Source organism: Protopterus annectens, chromosome 1.part2 (genome assembly GCF_019279795.1).
Source record: "Protopterus annectens isolate FY-2018-M chromosome 1.part2, PAN1.0, whole genome shotgun sequence".
In the NCBI taxonomy this organism is placed as follows: Eukaryota; Metazoa; Chordata; order Ceratodontiformes; family Protopteridae; genus Protopterus; species Protopterus annectens.
This window is the reverse complement of record NC_056727.1, coordinates 933,819,773-933,845,075: the sequence shown is the minus strand read 5'-3', so window position 1 is coordinate 933,845,075 and position 25,303 is coordinate 933,819,773. Positions and strand designations below refer to the sequence as shown.

Genomic DNA, 25,303 nt, shown 5'->3' with positions numbered 1-25,303 from the left:
GTTTAAGTAAAATCTCAGCTGTCTGTGCAAATCAAGGAAGTGCAGAATCCTTTCCCCTTTATTCTGGGGATTAATGAAAAAGGTAGGCAGGTGAATAGACTAGTTAAGGGTCAGACTGGAAACCACCTTGGGCATAAAGGAGGGGTTAGTTCTCAGAGAAACCCGATCGGAATGAAAAATAATGAAAGGTTCTACTGCCATTAAGGCTTGTAGCTCAGAAACTCTTCTGGCTGAAGTAATAGCCAAAAGAAAAGCAGTCTTCCAGGAGAGAAACTTTAAATCGGCAGAGGTAGCTGGTTCAAACGGAGGTAGAGTAAGCTTTTCCAGGACAAAATTTAGATCCCAAGCAGGAGTAGGAGATCTTCTGGGAGGTCTAAGATTGCTAGCTCCCCTCAGGAACTGTTTCATCAAGGGGTGAGAAAAAATGGGTTGCTCAAAAGAGCAATGAGCAGAAATTACTGAAGCATGAATTTTTATTGAAGAAAAGGAAGTCCACCATTAAGCAGTACTGCTAGGTAATCAAGGATGAGGGAAAGAGAAGGGTGAGAAGTCTTCTCCTTTAGCCTGCATCCAAGAGCAAAATCTCTTCCATTTATCTGCATAGGATTTTCTGGTGCAAGGCTTCCTGGCCTCATGAAGAACTTCCACCACCTGTTGGGAAAGATTTAAAGAATTAACCAGGCAGATAAATGCAGAGTTTGAAGATGAGGATGAAGAAACTTTCCCCCTTCCTGAACCAACAGATCTGGTACCAGGGGAAGATGCCAAGGCTGAGCTTGGAAAAAGCTGCAAATAAGGGGATACCAATGCTGCCTGGGCCAATCTGGTGATATAAGAATAGCCTTTGGTTTTTCGTCCCTTATCTTTATCAGCACTGTGGGAAGAAGAGGGAGTGGAGGAAATGCATAAATTGAGAGTTGTGTCCATGGGAAGGACAGCACGTCCACTCTCTAAGCTTTGTTGTGAAACTCCCTGGTGCAGAAGGTTGGAAGGAGATTATTAGTGTGAGAGGAGAAAAGATCCACTTGTGGGGTGCCATAATGCTGAATGAGGCGATGGAAAATGACTTTGTTCAGTTGCCACTCGTGAGGATCCAGAACATGTCTGCTCAAATGATCCGCCAAGGAATTTAGCCTTCCTGGAAGATACTGGGCTATTAGATGTATGCCCATGGAAGCTGCTAATAACCACAGTCTCTTGCTTTATCTGCACAAGGGATAAGAGTGAGCCCCCCCCCCCACTTGTTGATGTGCCACACAACTGTGGTAATGTCTGTCCTGATCAGCAGAGTCCCAGGGTAGAGTAGGCCCTTGAAAGCCAGCAAAGCCTGCTGCACCGCCATCAATTCCTTTAAGTTTATGTGCAGGTGAATCTGCTGGGTGCTCCAAGTCCCCTGTATGCTCCTGCCTTCCAGATGAGCCCCCCCCATGCATAATCTGAAGCATCTGTGGTGAGAGTCTGGCTGGCAGGTGGTGGGAGGAAAGGCAGACTCTTGTTCTGAGAACAGGCTGTTGCCCACCAGAGGAACTCCATTTGTAAACAGGGAATTAAGGGAAGAATCAAGTCTAAAGTCCTGTGCGTGTTGACACCAAAGATTCTTGAGGTACCATTGAAGTTTTCCCATATGCAGCCTTGCATATGGGATCATCAGAATACATGAAGCCATGAACCCCAGTGCTTGCAGGAATTGCCTTGCAGACAGCTGGGTCATGCCTGCCAAGTTCTTGAAGTAAGCCGAAAGATCATCTTGCTTCTCTTGAGGGAGGAATACCACCTGGGTGACTGTATTCAGACTCGCTCCCAGAAAAACTATCTCCCTTGTAGGAACCAGCTTTGACGTCTTTTCGTTCAGTGTGTAATCCAAAGAGGTGAGAATGTTCTTCACGAAGTCAAAATTATTTTCTAATTGTTCTGGGGAGTTTGCTTGAATGAGACAGTCGTCCAGATAAGGATAAATTTGGATGTTTCTCTGCCTGCAAAAAACAATATCTGGAGCCAGGCACTTTGTAAAAACTGTGGGAGCAGTAGATAAGCCAAAGAGAAGTGCATAGAATTGAAAGTGTTGCTCCCCAGCCCTGAAGCGAAGGAACTGTCTGCAACTTTCCCTTACTGGGATGTGCAGATAAGCCTCCTTGAGATCCAACGTTACCAGCCATGAATCCTTGCCCAGCATGGGTAGTAACTGTTGAAGAGTGAGCATCTTGAACTTGGGAATCACCAGAAAAGTGTTTAGAATAGACAGATCCAGAATAGGGCACCAGGTGCCCCCTTTTTCGGGCACCAGAAAAAGTCTTGAATAAAAACCTAGGCCTGCCTGATTTGCAGGAACTGGCTTTATTGCCCCCATGGTCAGTACAGAAGAAATGTGATTTTCTACCTCTGCCCTGAGAGTTCTGGGTATGTCTGGGTTCCCTTTCAGAACAGGAAACGTGTGAAAATAAAACTTGTAACCTTGGTTTACAACACTGAGCACCCATTTGTCGTCTGTGATGGTAGACCATACCTCTGCAAACCTGGCTAACCTTCCCACCAAAGGAAACCCAGGGCCCGCATAAGTAGGCACAAGAAGGCCGGAGTAATTGAGAACGCTTGCTTTGGGAAGCTGGCTTAGAACTCCCCGATTTAGCCGGAGAATAATGCCATTGTTTAGCCCTTTGAGGGGCAGAAGTCTGTCCTCTGGAAGATTTGAAACCCCTAGGTCTAGAGCGACCCTGCTTGCCAGGATCAGGGGAAAGACAAATTCTTGGAAGGGTAATGCCTACTGAACTGAGGAGGCTGAACCTGAAGGAAATCTTTTACAGCCTGCATAGATTCCACCTTATCCTCCGACTTCAGTACCTCCTCAGCCTTATTACCAAAAAGATTGTCCTTGTGCAAAGGAACATCCAGCAATTTAGATTTAACAGGTTTAGAAAGAGGCTGCTCCCTGAGCCAAGCATGCCTTCTAATAACGGAAAGTACAGTTTTGTACCTACCATAAATGTAGATGTTCGAGTGCTAATACAGCTGCAGTAATCGCATATGGGTTTTCTGCCGTCAGGTGGTCCCTCGGTCGGCCGAATTCCAAAGTCTAGGTCCGGCGTCGGTTGTTGTTGCTTTCTTTCCTGATGTCAGTGCGACAGGGGTATATAAGACACAGCCGACGCCATATTCTTCAGTCTTTTCTTGCCCCAGATGTCAGGTGCCCCCAGAAGGAAGGCAATACATAAATTATATATAAAAATATATTCAAGCAATGTAATCAAAAAACAGTAGTTGCAAGCAAATACACCATAGAAGGATAACACAAATTAGGTTGTATGAGGAGGTGTTAGCCACTAGTCCTTTACCAAGAGAGGAAGGAGGGAGGGAAACCTGTACTGCAGCTGTATTAGCACTCGAACATCTACATTTATGGTAGGTACAAAACTGTACTATGTTCATCGTGTATACAGCTACAGTAATCACAGATGGGTAGAATCCCAAAGCTACGCACAGGGTGGTAGGCACTAGGTGGAACTGGGATGAGCCAGAATGCCCTGCAACACAGCAGTGGCAAAGCCTGCTCTAGTTTTGGAATATAAAGGCAGGTGGTAGTGTTTTGTGAAGGTATGCACACAACTCCAAGTGGCTGCCTCCAAAATATCTTTGGTAGGAACTCCTCTGAGGAAGGCTGTAGAGGTAGCTGTGGCCCTGGTGGAGTGGGATCTGATGCCTGTAGGGACAGATTTCCCATGATAGGAGTAACAAAATCGTATGCAGTGGTCTATCCATTTTGAAATTGTCTGTTTGGTAACAGGCTTCCCTTGAGCTCCTACAGCATAGGACACAAAAAGTTGTTCCGATTTCCTGAAAGGCTTTGTTCTGTCCAAATAATAATGTAGCTGTCTATGGATGTCTAAGAAATGTAGCAGCCTTTCCCCTTTGTTTTGAGGATTGGGGTAAAAGGTAGGTAAGTGTATGGCTTGATTCAAAGCTACCCTGGATACCACTTTAGGCATAAATGACGGATTGGTTCGAAGGGAAACCCTGTCCTGATGGAAGATGAGAAAGGGCTGCACAGCCATGAGGGCTTGTAGTTCCGAAACCCTACGAGCTGAGGTAATGGCCAGAAGGAAAGCTGTTTTCCAGGACAAATATTGCAAATCTGTTGAGGCAGCTGGTTCAAAGGGAGGCAATGTTAATTTTTCTAGAATGTAATTAAGATCCCAGGCTGGCACTGGTTGTTTCCTTGGTGGTCTTATATTCTTAGCCCCTCTGAGGAACTGTCTTAAAAGTGGGTGAGAGAATAACGGTGGATCCGTGTTGAATTCTGCAGAAATGGCTGAGGCATGGATTTTTATGGAGGAAAATGAAAGTCCACTGTTCAGCAGCTCATCTAGATACTGTAATACCTGAGGCAAATTTAGTTTTCTAGGATCCTGGCCTTTTTTCTCATTCCAGGAGCAAAACAGTTTCCATTTTGCGGAGTAGGCCTTTCTAGTAGATGGCCTTCTGGCCTCCAGAATGACGTCCTGCACCTCTTTGGGGAGTAGGATCTGTTGTGGTGTTAAGGAATTTTCCATGCAGCGAGATTGAGTGTTTTCAGCTGACTGTGAAGAGTTTTGTAGCTGTGCTGAGTCAGCAGAAGAGGCATTAGAGGTAGAGGCCAGGGAGGAGTATGTGTTAGGCTCCTCAGGAGAGGGTACCAGTGCTGTCTTGGCCAGTCTGGAGCAATCAGTATCATCTTGGGTCTGTCTGCTCTTGCTTTCAAGAGCACCTTGGGCAGAAGAGGCAGAGGTGGGAAAGCGTACACTGTCCATGCTGTCCAACTGAATGAAAGGGCGTCCACTCTCCAGGCCTTTGGATGGAAGGTCCTTGAACAAAACTTTTCCAATTGATGATTCCTGTGGGAGGCGAAGAGATCTATGTCTGGCCTTCCCCACGCTTGGATTATCTTTGTAAACATCTGAGGATGCAACTTCCATTCGTGCGGATCTGTCATATTTCTGCTTAGACTGTCTGCCAGCGTGTTTTCCAAACCTGGCAAGTACTGTGCTTGAAGTTCGATTTGCCATTCCAGAGCCAAGTTCCAAAGTGTCATGGCTAGTCTGCACAGGGGGTATGAATGTGTTCCTCCTTGTTTATGTACCACATTACTGTGGTGTTGTCTGTTCTTATCAATAATTGCCCTGGATGCAGGAGGTCCTTGAATGCTGTAATTGCATTCATCACTGCTAGCATTTCTTTTTGGTTGATGTGAAGGTGCTTTTCCTTTTGGGACCATTTGCCCAGAATACACCTGTCTGTCATGTGTGCCCCCCAGGTGTAATCTGAGGCGTCTGTTGTGATGACTTGATTTGCTTGAGGCTTGCAGAATGGGAGACCTGTGTTTGTTTGACATGCTTGGGCCCACCATAGAAATTCCTTTTGCAAACATGGAATTATTGGTATTATTGTTTCCAAATTGTGGCTGTGCTGAGACCATAGGTTTTTTAAATACCATTGAAGTTTTCTCATATGCAACTTTGCACATGGGATTAAAATAATGCAAGATGCCATGAAGCCCAGAGCCTGCAGGATTTTCCTTGCAGTAAGCCTGGTACAATTTGCTAGTATTTTGAAGTACACAAGCACCCAGATGGCCTACCTTACGCCAGAAAAACAAGGGCAACTGTGTCCAAGTTAGCACCCAGGAAAGTTATTTTCTGAGATGGTGTTAGCCTGGATTTCTGTTTGTTGATTGTGTATCCCAGAGAATTCTGTAACCGTATTGCATAAGCCAGATGTTCCAGAAGTTTGTGCTTGCTGTCCGCTTGGATCAGGCAGTCATCCAAATAAGGGTAAATTTGTATCCCTTGAAGTCTGCAGTAGGCAATTACTGATGCCAGGCATTTCGTGAAAACTCTGGGAGCAGTAGATAAGCCAAAGGGCAATGCAGAAAATTGATAGTGGATTGAACCTGCAATAAATCTGAGGTATCTTCTGCAGCTTTGTCTGATTGGGACATGCAGGTATGCCTCCTTGAGGTCCAATGTTACCAGCCAAAACCCCTTGCCCAGCATGGGAAGAAGCTGCAGTAATGTGAGCATCTTGAATTTTGGTACGAGTAGAAATGTATTTAGGATGGATAAGTCCAAAATGGGTCTCCAGTCGGTTCCTTTCCTTGGTACCAGAAATAGTCTGGAATAAAAACCTTGACCTTGTTCGTGAGTAGGTACCTCTTGAATAGCTTTCATTAACATGAGTTTTGAAATTTGTATTTGTGCCTCTGCCCTTTGATTGAGTGGCAGGTTTGGCATGCGCCTCATTTTTGGAAGAGTGTGAAAATGAAATCTGTAGCCTCTGTTTATAATGTCCAGGATCCATTTGTCTGTTGTGATATGCCAATTTCTTGTAAATAATGCCAGCTTTCCTCCCAAGGGAGCTGCCAGCTGAGACTTGCTTGGCATGAAAAGGAGGAAGTCATTGGGTTTGTTTTCTGTATTGTTGTGCACCGTCTTCGCCACCTCTTGGTGCTGGAGTTTGCCATTGTCTGCCTCTATATGATCCTTGAGATTGTCCTCTGCCCCTTGTGCGCCTGTATCTACCTCTTTGGGGCTTGTCCGTGGCTGGAAAGGACCAGTTTTTAGAAGGCCAATTTCTGCTAAAACGAGGTGGTTGTACCTGTAGAAAAGCCTTGACAGTTTGCATAGATTTAGCTTTTTCTTCCATTTTCCGTAGTATCTCCTCAGCATTAGTACCAAATAGTACATCCTTTTGTAAAGGAGCATCTAGTAGTTTAGCTTTAACATGATCAGACAAGCTTTGTTCCCTAAGCCAAGCATGTCTACAAATGACTGATCCTGTAACAGCAGCTCTACTTGAGGCCTCTAAGGCATCATAGCCACATTGTAAGGTGTGTTTACCCACTTGTTCTGCACTATGCATCATATCCTGCAATTCCTTCAAATCTGGTTGTTCAGGTTGAGACATTTTATTTCTTAATTGAGATAACAGAAACTGCTGGTATTTAAGCATATGGAACTGACAATTTAAGGCCCTCATGGCTAGGGTGGCCGAGGTGTATACCTTTTTCCCCCACCTTTCTAAGGATCTAGATTCTCTTTCGGAAGGTAGTGGATTCTTGGCAGTAGAGTCCTTCATTCCCTTGGGGCCTTGAGAAATGGTTTCAGGGTCAGCATTATGGTTTTTGAAAAGAAACTGGTGAGAGTTAGGAACTCTGTAGTACCTATCAGGTTTGACTGGGGCAGGAGGCAGGGAATCCGGATTAAGGCAAGCCTCCGAGTAAACATCAAGTATGTCCAAGACAGGAGGTATAGCCAGCGGTCTGTGTTGAGGCAACAAAAGAAATTCCCTAAGCCTTTTCTTGGAATCAGAAAAGTCTTGGCCTTCATAATGGAAGTGCTCCCTCAAGGTGTGCAAGGTCTCCCCAAAAGAGAAATCCTCTGGGGGAGATACAGAAGGAATGGACTGTTCTGCATCCGAATCTTCATAAGGGGAGTACGAGTGCTCCTCTACATCAGAATGTTCTGAGAAAATGGAGCCCTGTTCAGAAGAGGGAGAATCTTCCTCCACTCTGGGTCTCTTGTCTGGAGGGGGTTGGGAACCCCTGATAAGAGTAATTAAATCCTCAGCCATTTTAAGCATCTGCTTTTTAGGCATGGGGCCTGGGGATGGGCCCTGAGCAACACGCCTCTTGGGATGCATGGCTGATTTGGACTTAGTAAAGGCTTTAATGGAAAAGGAAGATGAGGGCCTAAAGACACCCTGGGTGGAAGTGGACCTGTCCACATTAGGAGACAACACTCACAGTGGCTTCGGTGGTTGTAGTCTGAGTAAGGGCCGAGGCACCTGCAGTCTCGGGTACAAAGTGTCGTCGGTAGTCAGGGACTGCAAAGGCATCTTGCTGAGAACCGGACCACGTGCTGCCGGTTTTGGCGTGGTGTCGGTGGAGACCGCGGACCTCGCGTGTCGGTCCTTGTCCTTGCGTTTTTTGGACAAAACGGTAGTCGGAGTCTCAGACGACATTTTATAATCAAAGGCTTTACCAAAATAATGTTGGGCGAACTCCGCCCGACGCTTAATAGTGTGTTTATTGAAAGTAGCACAAAAGCGACAGCCCGAGACGTCGTGGTCTGGGCCTAAACAAGGTATGCAGAGGGAATGTAAATCCTTATGCGGTATTTGCTTCCCACAAGAAATACAATTGTTAACTTTGTCTGACATCGGTCTGAGGCAAGAAAAGTTTCCCCAACGGGGTACTTAGCTTTAATGAAGACTTCAGTTTCCAAATTTTTCGTAAATTCAGGAGCTGGCCGACCGGCACTTGCGAACTGCTTCTGCTTCAGGCACCGCGCGGCAAAAAAGACTGAAGAATATGGCGTCGGCTGTGTCTTATATACCCCTGTCGCACTGACGTCAGGAAAGAAAGCGACAACCGACGCTGGACCTAGACTTTGGAATTCGGCTGACCGAGGGACCGCCTGACATCAGAAAACCCATATGTGATTACTGCAGCTGTATGCACGATGAACATCCAGTGACTACTGCTCTGCAGGAAGCCTCCAAAGTGTCAAAACCACAATGTAATGAATGCTTATTAACTAGAGTGGCAGAATTCAGTAAGTCTTCTAAATCTTTGTTCTCCGAAATGGAAGGAATAGCCCCAAATTTAGCCTTAATAGTCTCCAAAGTATGCTGCTGATACTTAAGCATGTGAAAAAGGCAATTCACAGATCTAATGGCAAGGGTTGCAGAGATATAGACTTTTTTACCCCACCTGTCTAAGGCCCTAGACTCCTTATCAGAAGTAACAGGGTTTTTAGCAATAGTAGCCTTAACACCCTTGGGGCCTTGAGAAATAATCTCAGGATCAGCAGTAGGGTTTTTAAAAAGGAATTGATGAGAATCAGGAACCCTATAATACCTATCAGGTTTTCTGGGGGCAGGAGGGACAGAATTAGGAGTTAAAGAATTTTCCATGAAAACATCATCCACAACTTCCAAAACTGGAGGTACAGCCAGAGGCTTATGCTGTGGCAAATCCAAAACTTCTCCGATTCTCTTCTTAGACTGGGGAAAATCCTGACATTCCCATTTAAAGTGCTCCCTAAGAGTATGCAAAGTATCCCCAAAGGAAAAATCTTCTGGAGGGGAGGCAGAAGGGATAGAGTCCTCAGCATCAGAATCCTCAAAGCCAGAAAAAAAGTTGAAAATTTCCTTCACCAGCAGAAATACTGGAAACCTCAGAATCTGAGACGGACAAAACATCAGGAGATAATTCCCTAGCCCTCTTGGAAGGGGGAGGATGAGAGCCCCTAATCAGTGAAAGAAAATCACCAGCCATCTTTACCAACTGGGACCGAGGCACAGGAGGGGAGGCCAACGTCTGCCTGTGAGAAGGTTTGCGGCTGGAAGGTTTGCTAGCAATCTGGAGGGACTCGTGAGGCCTAGCAACTGCAGAAGTATGGCCTAAGGTAGTCGGTCTGGTTCTGGTCTCATGTCGAAGAGAACAGGTGTCAGACGTCGGTGCCCATCTGATGTGGAGACAGGCAGAGGATCTGAAGACGAAACAGCAGACTGTGACATGGAGGACTCAGTAAAGGTCTCGGCAGAAGCCTGTGGCTGAAAATCTGCGGACTGCAGGGGCTGCGAAAGCGCCTCACTGACTACCACTGGGCTAACCAATTTCACCAGTACGTCGTCAGCAGATTTAACCCTAGGTCTGTCGCGGTCCTTGTCTTTGCGTTTCCTAGGTATCTCCGAAGCCAGAAGACGCCATACCGAACTTAGGCCAGACTCTGAAATGTTTATACAAAATCTTAGCTGTACGGCGTATGGTACGTGGGTTAAAGGAAGCACAGAGATCGCAATTAGGGACGTTGTGCTCAAGGCCCAAACAAGTTAGACAATAGGAATGAAAATCACGGTGCGGAATCTGTTTTCCACAGGCAAGACAATTAACTTTATCTGGCATTCATTCATTAAAGCAAGAAAAGAGGATCCCCACAATGAGGTACTTATCTGAAGGCATCTTCAACTTGGTAGTCAAAAAGCAAAAAGAAGGTAAATGGACGCCTGGGCACTAGTGAGAATTGCATCTGCTTCGGGCTCCGCGGCAAGAAAGACTGAGGAAATGGCGTTGGCTGCCTCCCTTTATACTGGACGTTCTGACCTGACATCAGTTTTACAACCGACGGCAGCCACCGTCATATACCAAGGACTCTGGCATTTGGGCCAGCTGAGGGCTACCGGGAGCCGGATAACCCATATGTTAGGACTGCAACAGTGAAACACGAAGAACATCTGGTCTAGTCTCTGAAAGCAGATTTTTGAGGTAAAAATAGCATCCAAAGCAAAGGATAACCATATCGCAGGTTTCAGTTATGTCTGCAATCTTGGGAGCAACACCCAAAAATGTGCAGAATTAGTTACAGATGACGTCTCCTATACTCACCCAGAAGATGTAGCAAATCTGCTGGCTGATGCATTCAACTCAAATTTCACTTCCCCATCACCCTCAGTTCTCCACCAAGAAATACCCTGCACCACTTCTCCAATTATCACCAATGATCAGGTAGCCACTGCACCCTCTAAAGCTAAAAACATGCCATCAATGGGGCCAGACGATTTTCCAGGTTGCCTCTTAAATGACTTAAATCAGGACCTATCAGGCTCCACAGGATCTCCATTTAATCACATCCTCTGGACTGGCTTGGTTCCAAAAGACTGGAAAACAGCTATGGGCATCTCTCTATATAAGGAAGGACAGTTAACTGACCTAAGAAATTACAGCTCTGTAAGCTTCACCAGCCTGACTGGACATGGAAAGAATAATCATGGACCTGATAAATAATGACATAGGAAACCTCCAAACACTAGATGTGGTGGACTTTGAGACTGTCACTAAGGCCACGGATGAGGGCAAAACAGTGCATACCACCCACCTTGACCTAGCCGAGGCATCTGACAACTCCCCACTAAGGTATAAGTAAACTCACAAAACTACAGCTAAATCCTTACATCACCAGATGGATAACCAAATGGCTCAAGGACAGGACTCGTGTGGTTAAAGTGGGTGATTCCGCAAGAGGCCAGTTGCTAGTGCTATGCCAAAGGGCTCAGTGCAGAGACCACTCCTGCTCGGAACATGCTTCTCAGATACAAAGGCCAATGTGGACCACCATTGGATGACAAGGTTTGCAGATGACGGCAAGCTGGGGAAAATCAATGAATCCCCTGATGATGTAGACATCCTTCAGGAGTGTCTAAATCAGACAAATGATTAGTATCAGAACCACAGCCTGAAACTAAATGTGAAGAAATGCATTATCATACCCTTTTGGAAATCAAATACCCCTATTAACTACAACATTCACAACACACCCTTAGGTGTAGACTCAGAGGCGAGGGATCTAGGTACACAGAGAGTACTCCGAACTTTTGACTATCATGGGTCCACAGCGGTGCGGAAGTCTAGCACTTTCGGGTACAAAACCCTTCTTCATACATACAGTACTCAGCAAATCACTTGATATTTATATAAAGTTGCACCAATCACATTCTAAAATCTATAAAAAATCAATTGGGAATTAAGTCTTTTTGGATGTAAGGTCTACGCCTATTCAGAATCAAGTCTTAAAGGCACCACACCATTAAGTCCTGGGTGCCTATTGGCCCCTAGTTCAATAATCCACCTTGTTTCACAATACTCTGTGTAACTGGAAACATCACTCTTCCCTATTGTCTACATTACTGTGTTGTAAGGCCTGGAATAAAAAGCTACGACCTGGATGTTTCTCTACATGCAAAGAAAGTGCATTGCGCTTGTCTGAGTTTAACAGCCGACATATGCCTCAAAATCATGTCCTTCAATCTGCAGTTTGCCTTCCCCACATAAAACGAGGGGCAGCAAGTGCAGGTCGCTAGATAAACAATGTTTTTAGACAAACAAGTGACCATAGCTCTAAAATTATATTGCTTCCCTGTCAAGGGATGTACAAAGTGGGATTTCCTACTAATGTATATACATGCCTTACAATGTTGGCATGGGAACGTCCCAACCTTAGTATAACCACTATCCACCCTTGGTTGCTTATCACAAAGGATCTGTTTTAACGCAATGCACTTTCTTTGCATGTAGAGAAACATCCAGGTCATAGCTTTTTATTCCATGCCTTACAACACATTAAAGTAGACAACAGGAAGAGTAATGTTTCCAGTTACACAGAATATTGTGAAACAAGGTGGATTATTGAACTAGGGGCTAATAGGCACCCAGGACTTAATGGTGTGGTACCTTTACAACCGATTCTGAACAGGCATAGACATTACATTCAAAAAGACTAATTCCCAATTGATTTGTATTGGTTTTAGAATGTGATTGGTGCAAGTTTATATAAAGATCAAGTGATTTGTTGAGTATTGTACGTCTGAAGAAGGGTTTTATACCTGAAAGAGCTAGCATCTTTGTTTGTTATATTAAATTATATCTAGCTACAGCCTGTTTGATCTGTGGATCATTTTTTTCCTGCCATTTGTTTTTGTTGGACTACAGACCTTAACCACCTACCACTTTTTTGGACTTTCAACTTATAAAGGTATATCATCCAGATCCAAGGAGATTATAGCACCACTATACAGAGCCCTCATTAGATCAATAATAGAGTACCAAGTGCTGTTTAGAATGCAACTGACTAGGCTCTTTCAACAGTTGAAGTGAACTCAGTGTTCCTCACTGAGAAAATACAGGGTGTTAACATGTCCTATGCGGATAGACTGAAAGCCCTTTCCCTTTACTTGGTCTCCATCGACTATGAAGAGGTGACCTGTGCCTGACCTACAAGGCACTCAAATCTATCCTCAAGGAGCTGCTACGTAACTATATGAAAAACAGGACAAAGGGCACCTGTTCTAGGTATCTAAAGTTAGTCAGTGAATCAAACAGAACATGCTAGAGACAGATATGCATCTCCGAGACTGCCCCTTCTTTGGAACAGGCTTCCTATTCATTTTAAGTATAGTCCTTCCATTGCCATCTTCAAGACCAATCTGGATAGATAGATGGGGAATTGTAAAATCACACCCGGGGTGGCACCTATGTCCCTTATGGACAAGAGCACTCTGTAAAATACAGAAGGCATAGGCACAAACCTGTCATTCTCCTCCCCCAGAGGCCATAAACTAGGTATAAATCAGGTTATATTGGCTAGGTTTGGAAAGGCTCTTGAGCCGTTAGCCTAGTACTCTCTTATGAACTTGTCATTCACTTCTAAGCTCTGTTCTGTCAGTGAACTTATACGGAGTGCAAGAATTCTTAGTTAATTTTTGGCACATTCAGCATCCAGCTCAACAAAGTTAGCCCTAGTAACCTGAGATGGATAACTAAACATCGGCCAACCAGTAGTACTGACCCAAGCTGCTGGGCACATATACCTCCCTAAGCAGGAGCATGGGGTCCTAGTATAGGTCAGAGTAGGCCGGGTCCTCAAACCACTTTTCACCAGCAAAGGCATACCCATCTGGCCACATTAGTCAACACAACCAAATCACTGTCAACTGGCCAGCCCTGCCATGATGTACAGTCCATAATCTGTTTTCTCCTATCTTGAGGATACTGCACACCACAGCAGATCCCCAGTGCAATTAATCTATGCAACTCTTCCCCGAACAGGACATCTAGAGCCTGTAATTCTGCCCACAACTCCATTCTTGAATACGTTTGGGACAGAAACACAAGGTGGGAGGAACTCCACAGAGAGAATATGCAATCTCCGTACAGGCATTGGCTAGAGGGTCAGGCTCAAACCACGTACCTTGTGCATGGGAGGTACATACCTTTACCATTATGGCAACCGGTCCCTATTGCAACCTCTTACCATACTAATACACCTCATTGACCAAGTACTACAGAGCATGCCTTCTCAATACCCAGCTATAACATCTCCTGAACAGCAGGCTATTATTTGCATTATCTTGGATCTTTCCAAAACCTCACTGCTTAATACATGCCCTCAGAATCCTAGCGCACACCATCATTTACAATCCAATTTCTTGTGAAAGATCATGTTGGAAACTAAAAGAAATGTCAAAGATATGAAGCATATCATAATAATATTTTTGTGGCTAACAATAATTCTGTATGACACAGGAAGAAGCAAGCTGCTCAGTGTCATGGTGATAGGATGCTAGTCTGGATATTAAAGCTTTTTGTTCTTCCACATCTAGTTATCTGGTCACTTTCTCAATTTCAGAAATGTACAATTCCAAAAGATTACTCAAAGCAGTAGCAAACAACTTACCCAACCAATCATTCCAGGACGCAGTTCAAAGAAAAACTTAAGATCAAAGTGCCCAATACGAGGGTTTAATTCATGCCCCATGAAGAAGTCATAAAATATGCTTCCTGTAAAATACAGATATTTCAAGTTATGTTTACTGCATTCAAAGCTAATTCAAGTATGATTATCTTTAATTTTCCTTTTAAAATCTTTTACAAGATGAAAACAATTACGAGTTGGTATGTGTCTGACTAGCAGGACTGTTTCTGCATACATGTCTCTCATATAAAGCTAGCTATGGATGAAGTGGTTGTTGGTCTTGTCTCATCTGTTATTGTCACACATCTCTATAGATATACTGCTGCAATCTCTCGCTGCAGCACTAGAGGGAGTATGGTTACAAGCACATAGAAAGTACGAGTGTGTATAAACTCACCATAACAGTACACGTTCATAACCAAGTACTAGGCTACCTGCCTTTGTGGGCCATTTTAAACCTAGCCAATTTCTCTCAAAGGTAAGCATCAAATCCTGTAACCTTGTATTTGTAAAGTAAACACCTTAACCATTACACCAACTCCCAACCCTTTCCCTTGTTCAGGAAGGGGTCACGGTTGCAGTACTATTCATGACATATGGAAACTAGACACAGTTCACATCCACTCAACTGTCCAGACACACAGGACTCCATGGATGAAGTGGTACCCATGGGCTTGCCCAAAAAAGGAAGCATGAGAGTGAAGGAAGAGCTTATAGTCCACCTCCTCGCCCTAAAAAGGAAGCAAGAGAGTGAAGGAAGAGCTTGTAGTCCACCCCCTCCCATCTCTCTTTCTTTTTAAACAAAAACAAATATAGCCAAGATAGCTGTAGCAGAGATGTCTTCCCCTCGTTCTGAAAAACCTGCTTTAGTCCTTGATTGACAAGCAGAGAGTTAATCCCCTGGTACTTAACCTTGTAGTATCGAGACAGAGAATGAGAGAGAGAGAGACAGAGAGATAGTTAAATAAATAGAACTAAATATAGGAAGGCAGGAGCAAACCTGGATCATGGTTAAATGCCGCCCAAGGTAAGGTAATGAATCAGTCCCCACCTAGTCACTTTCTCCCTGTCTGGAGTGCCAGCAGCCTGACCCCCCCCACCTCTACTCCTTGCCCTCTATTCCTCACTTTTCTTCCCAGCACTGTTGGTCCCTTCTCCCCTTATCTGCTTAGCCCTACTTGTTCCCTGATGCATAGATAGCCTCTATCCATTAGGGGATATCCCTACCCCTTGACATTAGACTTTTCTGTTCTTGACCCTCTCTCTTTCTGACTCTCACTTCTCACATCTTAGTCCCTCACTCTTTCCCCTGATACTCTTAGTCCACTTCCCAACCACATCTAGGCCCTCTCCACTTACCCTTCTATTACTTACCCTTCTTGAACACTGCTCTACTGATAGTTTTTCGCTCCTCTACTGATCTACTGGGCTCAACCCGCTCCCCTACCCCCAAATGCCACCCGCCCCCAGTACCTCTACCTATATTCCTCCATAAACTACACCCTCTGCTACTCTATTCCAATCACTAGCACACAGCTAGACACACCCTCCTTTTTTCCCGCCAAAATCAGCCCTCCAATACACCTCATAAAAACCCTAATCATCATCTTTCCTGTCCATACCACTCCTTTCTCCCACAACCACACCACACCCCCCCATACTGACTATACTCCTCCACATACTTCCTACAACATAGGGAATCTACCTACTCCTCAATACTTACATATCCTCTATACACCCACTGACTCTACTCACAACTACTATCTTATCTCCTTCCTATCATGTTTCCAAAACTGTCTCATCTCCCTTTCTCTCTTCTTCCTTTTCTCTTCATTCTACTGCAACCACCTCTCCCAACCCACTTTCTTCCTACATTCCCAACACTTTCATATAACCAATTATCAGGACACACCTCTCTCACAATCATACTCAATTATTTCCCCCTATCTGTACCCTTCTAACATTCTCTTTCTTTTCCAATACAAACCTCTATCCTACAATACACTCCCCATCTCTATAACTACTTGCAAATCCCTCCAATACACAACAGAAGACAAACTCCTTACTTTACTATCTGCTCATACAAACAGCTTCATACAACAGTGTATTAATACTCTCATTTCTGGCGATATCCACCCAAACCCTGGTCCATCCCCTATAACAACCACAAATAAATCCCTATTATTTACTTCCTTAAACTCCCAAAGTATAGTAAATAAAGTCCCAAACCTCCACGCATGGCTCATACACAATAAACCTGATATCCTGTCTATTTCTGAAACCTGGTTAAAACCTCATATAAATGACTCAGATTATTCCCCCAAACTACTCCATCATCAGGAAAGACAGACCTCTCAAAAAGGGAGGTGGGGTAGCCCTCATATATTCATCCTCCCAAGCAGTCACTCCCTACAATAAACCTACTCCACACTTTAATAATGCTGAACTTCTCCTTACTCTACTACAAATCAATGATCACAAACACATTTGTTTAGCATCCCTTTATATACCCCCAGGTGATAATATCTCCACTCTTGAACTTATCCTCTACTGGATCTCTAGTAACATTAGTAATGAAACCATAATCCTAGGAGATGTAAACATCAATTGGACTTGTATACAATCTCCAACAAACTCCATAAATATTAACCTATACAACTTCTCTCAACTAATCAATTCAGTAACTCGCCCCGCAAAAAACCTCTCCAGTGGAAGTATACTGGATTGGATCCTTGTCTCCCATCCTCACTATTTCTCCAACAGTGGCACCCTTCCAGACTCTCTTAGTGATCACCTACCCATTTTCACTAACAGACTACCCACCGTCCTTCAACAAACCCACAACTATATAACTATCCGAGACCACAAAAAATTCAACCCAACTATCTTCGTAAATTCCTTACAAACAATTAATTGGAATTGTCTAAAAACATTACCCCTAGACATGGCAGTGTCACACTTTAATACAACATTCTTGCAATTACTCGACTCTCAAGCTCCCCTAAGGACTAAGAGAATAAAAACAAAGTCAGCCCCCTGGCTATCCAAACATACTCTTGCCATTATGAGACAGAGATAAAGTCTGGGCACGCTACCAAAAAATTAAGACAAATCTGCTCCTTAACGAATATAAAATGCTTCGAAATAAAGTAAAGAAACTCATCACTTCTGATAGACAAAACTATTTTTCTACACTCCAAAACCAAAATAAAAACAACCCTCAAAAATTCTGGAAAGGGATCTCTAGTCTCCTTCACCCTAGTACTCCAGATACTCCCACCCCAGACCCGAAAGCCTCAGAACTAGACCTGGCCACCCAATGTAACTCATTTTTTATTGACTCTATTGCCAAACTGACCTCTTCTTTCTCCAACTCCACCATACCCTCAAGCATCCCCTCACCCACCCCAATCACTCATTATCCTTCCCAAATTCCACTCCCCCCACTCACACTCTATCCTTCCAAAATTCCACTCCCTGCTTCCCTTCCTCTAACTCCTCCACCTCTTCTGCTACCCAACCTTTACCCCAAACACCTCCACCCTCCAACTCTCCCTCTCCCAACCCCACTCCCCTCTCTTTCTCCTGTGCCAACATCTACTATAAAGAAACTCCTTCTCAAACTGAAACCTGGTACCAACGCCCCTGATAACATACCTTCCTACTTTCTCAGTATAGCTGCTGAAACACTTGCATATCCCATTAGCATCCTAATCAACCACTCCCTAAAAGAATGCGCAGTTCCCCAAATTTGGAAACAGGCATATATTATTCCGCTTCACAAAGGGGGCAACAACAACGTCACTAACTTTCGCCCCATAGCCATCCTGTCCCCCATTTCAAAAATCCTAGGAAAATGTGTTCAACTTCAACTTCTTCCTCATCTCCTAGACAATCACCTTATATCTCCCACACAACATGGCTTCAGACCCAACCACAGCACAATGACTGCCCTCCTTTCCTTCCTAGAAACAGTAAATAGAGCTTGTGATTCTGGCTTAATTGTTTCTACATTGCTACTAGACCTCTCCAAAGCCTTCGATACCATCTCACATAGCCTACTCATTACTAAGCTCTCTGAACTTAACCTTTCTTCTTCCACCTTGAATTGGTTCTCCAGTTACCTATCCAACCGAAATCAAGCAGTAAAATGGAAAAAAACTACCTCCTCATTTCTTAGTACCCCCACAGGTGTTCCACAAGGCTCCATTCTCGGTCCTGTTCTCTTCAACATATTTATAAATGACTTTCACAAATCACTTCCTTTCTCAAACATCATCCAATATGCAGATGATTCAACAATCATTTGCTCAGCCACCTCTATCACTACACTTCAAAAACTAACTCAGGATGCTTTCTCCACAACAGAGCAATGGATGTTAAAAAAACACCTTGCTCTTAATGCCTCCAAGACCAAACTTATGATTTTTACTCCTTCTAAAGCTACTTCGCTCAATTTAAATACATTTTCAATCATTAGCCAAAATAACTCACCCCTAGAATTGGTGTCAGACACCAAACTACTAAGGGTACAAATTGACAACCAACTTAAATTTACCTCTCACCTACAAAAAAACATCAAAAAGACCCATCAAAAACTTGGTATGCTTTATAGACAAAATGCATACCTCACCTCTGCCACTAGAACAACTCTCACTACATCCTTCCTTATCTCCTCCCTTCTCTATGGCACCCCACTCCTAACTAACATTAAATCCTCTCTCAAAAAACAACTTTCCTCTTGCTACAATAAAATTGCAAAATTCGCCACTAGCCACAAGTCTTCTACCCACCACTGTTTCCCTCCAGAAACTAAAATGGCTAGAGCTTCCTAATCAATTAACTTACACACAACTAACTCTAGCCCACAAGCTTATCCTTAATCCCTCCCTCTGTCCTTCCCTATCTTCTGCTTTTAATATGCACCTACCCAATAGAGTATTAAGATCAAACAATCAAAACCTACTCAAAGTACATAAACCTACTCATCCTCCAGGCAAAACCTTCTATCCTTCAACCTAGCTCGCCTCTGGACTCCCCCCACTCATCCGCACCACCTCTAATCACACTGCTTTCAAAAAATCCCTTCATACACACCTGACATCACATTGGGAATGCTCCTGCTCCCACCCTACATAACCTACTCTTCACCTACTCCATGCTCTGCTCACACCTTTAATCAACCAGACAAGTCCATATAAATAATTGACTCCATATCCCTCCTCTTCCCCCACTTCTTCAAGTCATTGTACCTCCTCTTCCTTTCTAGTAACCTGTTCTCTTAATCTACTCTGCATAAATGGATAAGCTCATGTTAAATAGTTAATTCATTTTCCTGCAATGTATTTTAAATGCACACTTGCTGTACTACTTGATATTGCTTTATCTTTAACTGTTGTACCTATTGTTAAACTTTGTTTGTATCTAAGAATGTATGTTCAAAATTACAAAAAATATATTTTTGGAGCTTTTCTCCCCAGGACTCCATTGAAAACGGGTTCATTATGGTCCAATGGACTATCCTGGTAAACAAACTACAATAAATAAATAAATAAATAAATAAATAAATAAATAAAATAGCCATTCTAACATCCCCCATTACTTGAGCCATCTCTCCCCAGTTACCATAAACACTGTTCATATCTGGCAGTGTGCATACTATTTTCTTCCACAATTACACATTCAGATTTAATTTAAAACTTATTTCAAATTTTAAAGCATCAACACTGACAGCCATCTGCTACACAAAACAATAGTCTCTCAATGAAAACACACACAGCATGAGCAAAGTACAGTTGTGTACACCTACCATAAATGTAGATGTTCGACTGTCTTCACTGTTGCAGTCATAACTGTAGGGTGGATCCTGCCGGCAGGCAGCCCAAGGTCGGCCAGAATCCCAAAGTCTGGGTCCGGCGTTGGCTGTACCAGCAAGCACCCTGACGTCAGAACGTAGAGGTATAAAGCTGACAGTCGACGCCATCTTCTCCAGTCTTTCTTGCCCCAGATGTCAGAAGTCCCCCAAAATAACCAAAAGGTGTCCAAAAAAGGAAACACAAATAAACCACAAAAGAAGAGGAAGATAAGAGGGGATTGGTGGGAGGGAAACACCGACTGCAACAGTGAAGACACTCGAACATCTACATTTATGGTAGGTGTACACAACTGTACTATGTTCTTCGTGTTTCACTGTTGCAGTCATAACTGTAGGGTGGAATCCCAAAGCTGTGAAGAGGGAGGAGGTTATGCAGAAGAAGGGGCAGCCAGAAGACCCTGCAAGACAGCAGAGGCAAAACCTGCCCTAGACTTAGAATACAAAGGGAGATTGTAGTGCTTAGAGAAAGTATGCACTGAACTCCAAGTGGCAGCTTCCAAAATGTCCTTGGTAGGAACTCCTCTGAGAAAAGCTGCTGAAGTGGCAGCTGCTCTAGTAGAATGACTTCTAACAGTACCTGGAATTTGTTTCCCAAAGTGAGAGTAACAAAACCTTATCCCATGAGCAATCCATTTGGAAATAGTCTGTTTAGAGATAGCTTTGCCTAGAGAACTGGAGGCATAAGAGATAAGCAACTGATCAGATTTTCTGTAATCTTTAGTTCTATCCAGGTAAAACCTTAGTAGTCTGTGCACATCCAATGAATGTAAAATCCTTTCCCCTTTGTTTTGAGGATTTGGAAAGAAAGTAGGAAGGTGAATAGTCTGATTTAAAGCCACTTTAGAAATCACCTTAGGCATAAATGTAGGATTGGTCCTCAAGGCAACTCTGTCTTGGTGGAAAATAAGGTATGGTTCCACAGCCATGAGAGCTTGCAACTCTGACACCCTTCTGGCAGAAGTCAAAGATAATAAAATAGCTGTCTTCCAGGATAAGAACTTGATATCCGAAGCAGCAGCAGGCTCAAAGGGAGGTAAAGTTAGTTTTTCCAAAACATAATTAAGATCCCAAGCAGGAACAGGAGGAGTTCTGGGAGGTCTTAAATTCTTAGCCCCTCTCAAGAATTGTCTCACCAGCTGGTGAGAGAAGATGGGGGGATCAGTGTTGTAATGAGCCGAGATAGCAGAAGCATGGATTTTAATGGAAGAAAAGGAGAGGCCTTTAAGCAAAAGGTCTGAGAGATAAAGTAAAATGGAAGAAATGACAGGCAAAAGAGGATCAGAACCTCGATCCCGCATCCAAATACAAAATCTTTTCCATTTAGAAGCATAAGATTTTCTAGTGCTAGGGCGCCTAGCTTCTAAGAGAACATCCAAAACTTGTTTGGGAAAAGCAGAAGGAATCAAAAGGCCCCTGTAAAGCCAAGCTGCCAGGCAAAGAGTCTTGATTTGAGAGTGAAACATCTGACCCTGATGCTGGGACAGAAGTGAAGGAAACAGAGGCAGAATCCATGGAGGTTCCAAGAATAGGTGTCTTAAAGTTGGATACCAAAACTGTCGAGGCCAATTTGGAGCTATCAAAATGAAAATCTTGGGTTTGTCCTGTTTTATTTTCAGTACCACCCGAGGCAGAAGAGGGAAGGCATATCCCGAAAGATTCCTCCAGCTGAAAGACAGGGCATCCACTTTCCAAGCTGCTTTGTGGAAGGACCTGGTGCAAAAGAGAGGCAGCTGATGGTTGAGATGAGATGCAAACAGATCTGAGGGACTCCCCAAACTGCTGTAATCCTGCTGAATATGTTGGGGTTCAGCATCCATTCGTGAGGATCCAAAAGATTTCTGATTAGGCTGTCTGCTAAGAGATTCTGTTTTCCTGGAATGAATTGAGCTTGAAGATGCAGATTTAGATTTAGAGCTGTGTCCCATAGACTCATGGCTAGTCTGCAAAGGGGGTAGGAGTGAGAGCCCCCTTGCTTGTTTATGTACCACATGACTGTGGTATTGTCTGTGCGAATCAGATGATGGCCTGGTTGCAAAAGACTCTGGAAGGCTAGAAGAGCATTTTGGACTGCCAACATTTCCTTCAAGTTGATGTGCCAGGTAAGATGCTTCTTTGTCCAGTAGCCATGCTGGCAATTGTTTAGGTAATGAGCTCCCCAAGCATAATCCGAGGCGTCTGTGGTTATGATCTGAGCAGGATGAGGTAGACGAAAGGGATTCCCTTTGTTTGAAGCACAAGCCCTGGACCACCAAAGGAACTCCTTTTGGAGGCAGGGAATCAGAGGTATCATAGTTTCCAGGCTGTGGTAATGCTGAGACCATACACTCTTTAGGTACCATTGAAGTTCTCATATGAAGCCTTGCATTTGGAATCAACAGGATGCAAGAAGCCATGTAGCCTAATGTCTGCAGGAATTTCCTTGCAGTGAGCTGAGTCAAAGTAGCCAAGGTCTTGAAAATTGATGCCAGCTGTACCTTCTTTTCTGGAGTAAGGCCCTTTGTAAACTTGTGTTTAGAAGAGCTCCCAAAAAGATCATTTGTTGAGAGGGGATCAAATGTGACTTTTTTTGTGTTCACTGAGAATCCCAGTAGTAGGAGAAGACGCTGAACAAACTGCAGATGTTGAAGTAAAAGATCCTTGCTGTCTGCCTGAATAAGGCAGTCGTCCAGGTAGGGGTAAATTTGAATTCCTTGGAGTCTGCAATAAGCTACTACTGGAGCCAGACACTTGGTAAAGACTCTGGGCGCAGTAGATAAGCCAAAGGGCAGTACAGAGAATTGAAAGTCTCCAACCTGCCTTGAATCTGAGGTATTTTCTGCGTTCCTGTCTGATGGGAATGTGTAAATAGGCTTCCTTCAAGTCCAATGTCACCATCCAAGCATCCTGGGAGAGCATGGGAAGAAATTGTTGCAGAGTAAGCATCTTGAATTTTGGAATCTCCAGAAATGTATTTAACACTGAGAGGTCCAGAATAGGTCTCCATGAATTTTGTTTCCTTGGGACCAGAAAAAGTCTGGAGTAAAAACCTTTTCCCATCTCTGGAAGTGGAACAGGTTCTATGGCTTTCATGGCCAATAAGGCGTCCACTTGATTTAAGGCCTCTGACCATTGATGTTTTAGCAGATCCGGCCAGCCCGAAGACCTTGGCAGAGTATGAAAGTGGAATTTGTAGCCTCTTAAAATCACGTCCAAAACCCATTTGTCCTGGGTAATATAGGAGTCCAATTTTGGTAGAAGAGAGAAAGTTTTCCTCTGAGAGGGGCTTCCAGGCAAGGAGGACCTGTAGCCCAACGGAGATAGTCATTGGGTCTGCTTCTTTTGAGATTGAGGTCTGTCTTCTCCCCTTCTAGGTGAAGAAGCAGTCCATTGTCTGGATCTGTAAGAGGCCTGAGCTTGCTCCCGACCTCTGGAACGTCTATATCTTCCCCTTTGAGGCCTGTCAAGACGTGGGAAAAGACCAATTTTTGGAGGGCCAATTTCTAGAAAATCTAGGAGGCTGAACTTGTAAAAAATCTTTAACAGTCTGCATAGATTTTGCTTTTTCTTCCATCTTTTTAATAACCTCCTCAGCCTTGGATCCAAACAAAACATCATGCTGAACAGGGGCATCTAACAACTTAGCCTTAATCTGTTCTGGTAAATTCTGCTCACGAAGCCAAGCATGTCTCCTGATAACAGTACCAGAGGCAGCAGCCCTGCAAGAAGCTTCTAAGGCATCAAAACCACAATGTAAACTATGTTTGCTAACTTGTTCAGTTGCATGCAATACATCCTGTAATTCCTTGTCCTCTGCACATGCAGGAAAGGAAGAGAGCTTTTGCTTTAAAACAGACAAAAGAAATTGCTGATACTTGAACATGTGAAACTGGCAATTTAAAGCTCTAATAGAAAGGGTAGCAGAAGTGTAAACCTTCTTGCCCCACCTGTCCAAGGCACGAGAATCCTTTTCAGAAGGGATAGGATTTTTAGAAGAAGCGGCCTTAGCAGCCCTAGAACCCTGAGAAATAGTTTCAGGATCAGCAGAAGGGTTCTTAAATAAGAATTGATGGGAGTCAGGGACTCTGTAAAATCTATCAGGCTTAGAAGGAGCAGGCGGCAAGGAATCAGGATTTAGGTTAGCTTCAGAAAAAGCATCATCCACAATATCAAGTACAGGAGGAATAGCCAAAGGTCTGTGTTGAGGGAGAAGGAGAAATTCCCTAAGTCTCTTCTTGGAAGCAGAGTAATCCTGACCTTCCCAATGAAAATGCTCCCTCATTTCATGTAAGGTTTCCCCAAAAGAGAAATCTTCAAGGAAAGAAGCAGAGGGAATAGAGTCCTCTGCATCTGAATCCTCATAAGGAGGAAAAGAATAATCCTGGTCAGAGGAAGAGACAGAAGACACAGAAGCCTGATCAGAAGAATCATAAGGAATATCCTGTCTAGGCCTTTTTTCTGGAGGAGGGTGAGAACCCCTAATCATTGTAAGTAAATCTTCAGCCATCCGAAGTAATTGCTTCTGGGACTTGGGAGCTGTATCCGAGGAAGCTTGTGAAGAAACCCTTGGTTTAACAGGAGCCTTTGACTTTACCTTTGCCTTTGTAGAAATAGTGATATTAGAAGTCCTGAAAACCCCCTCAGAAGCCGGTACCTGCACAGCGGTTCTGGACCCATCTGAAGGAGCGACGTCCGAAGGTCCTGTAGCAGTTAAAATACTAGGCCTAGAAGGCTCCCTATGGGAGTCCGTCTCTGCCATCAGTTCCGAAGTGTCGGACAGGGGCTGCAAAAGCGTCTCACTGACGACCGCCGAACCCGAAGCTGGCTCCGGCTGCAAAATATCATGTTTGGACCTCAGAGGCCTATCCTTGTCTTTGCGTTTCTTTTGAATTCCGGTTGTCGGTAAAGTATCCAACGACATCCTATAATTGAATAGTCTACCGAAATAATTCAAGGCCCAATCGTATCTACGCTTGATAGTGCGAGAATTAAACCTGGCACAGAACCGACAGCAAGAAACGTCATGGTCAGGGCCTAAGCAAGGTAGACAGTAAGAGTGGAAATCTTTATGAGGTATTTGTTTCCCACACGATATACAATTATTAACTTTTTCTGACATCGGAGGAGCAAGGAAAAAGTTTCCCCAACGGGGTACTTAGCTTGAGAAGAGAAG

General features: G+C 43.9%; 1 protein-coding gene across 4 annotated transcripts in view; it reads right to left on the bottom strand.

The window, feature by feature from the left end:
- Nucleotides 1-25,303, bottom strand: part of LBR (lamin B receptor) — a 962,918-nt gene that overhangs the window by 366,487 nt on the left and 571,128 nt on the right. For all 4 annotated transcript variants that reach the window (XM_044059838.1, XM_044059844.1, XM_044059847.1 and 1 more), the window contains one exon: nucleotides 14,262-14,365. In XM_044059838.1, coding sequence (XP_043915773.1) covers nucleotides 14,262-14,365 — 104 coding nt within the window. The remainder of the gene's footprint in view (nucleotides 1-14,261; nucleotides 14,366-25,303) is intronic.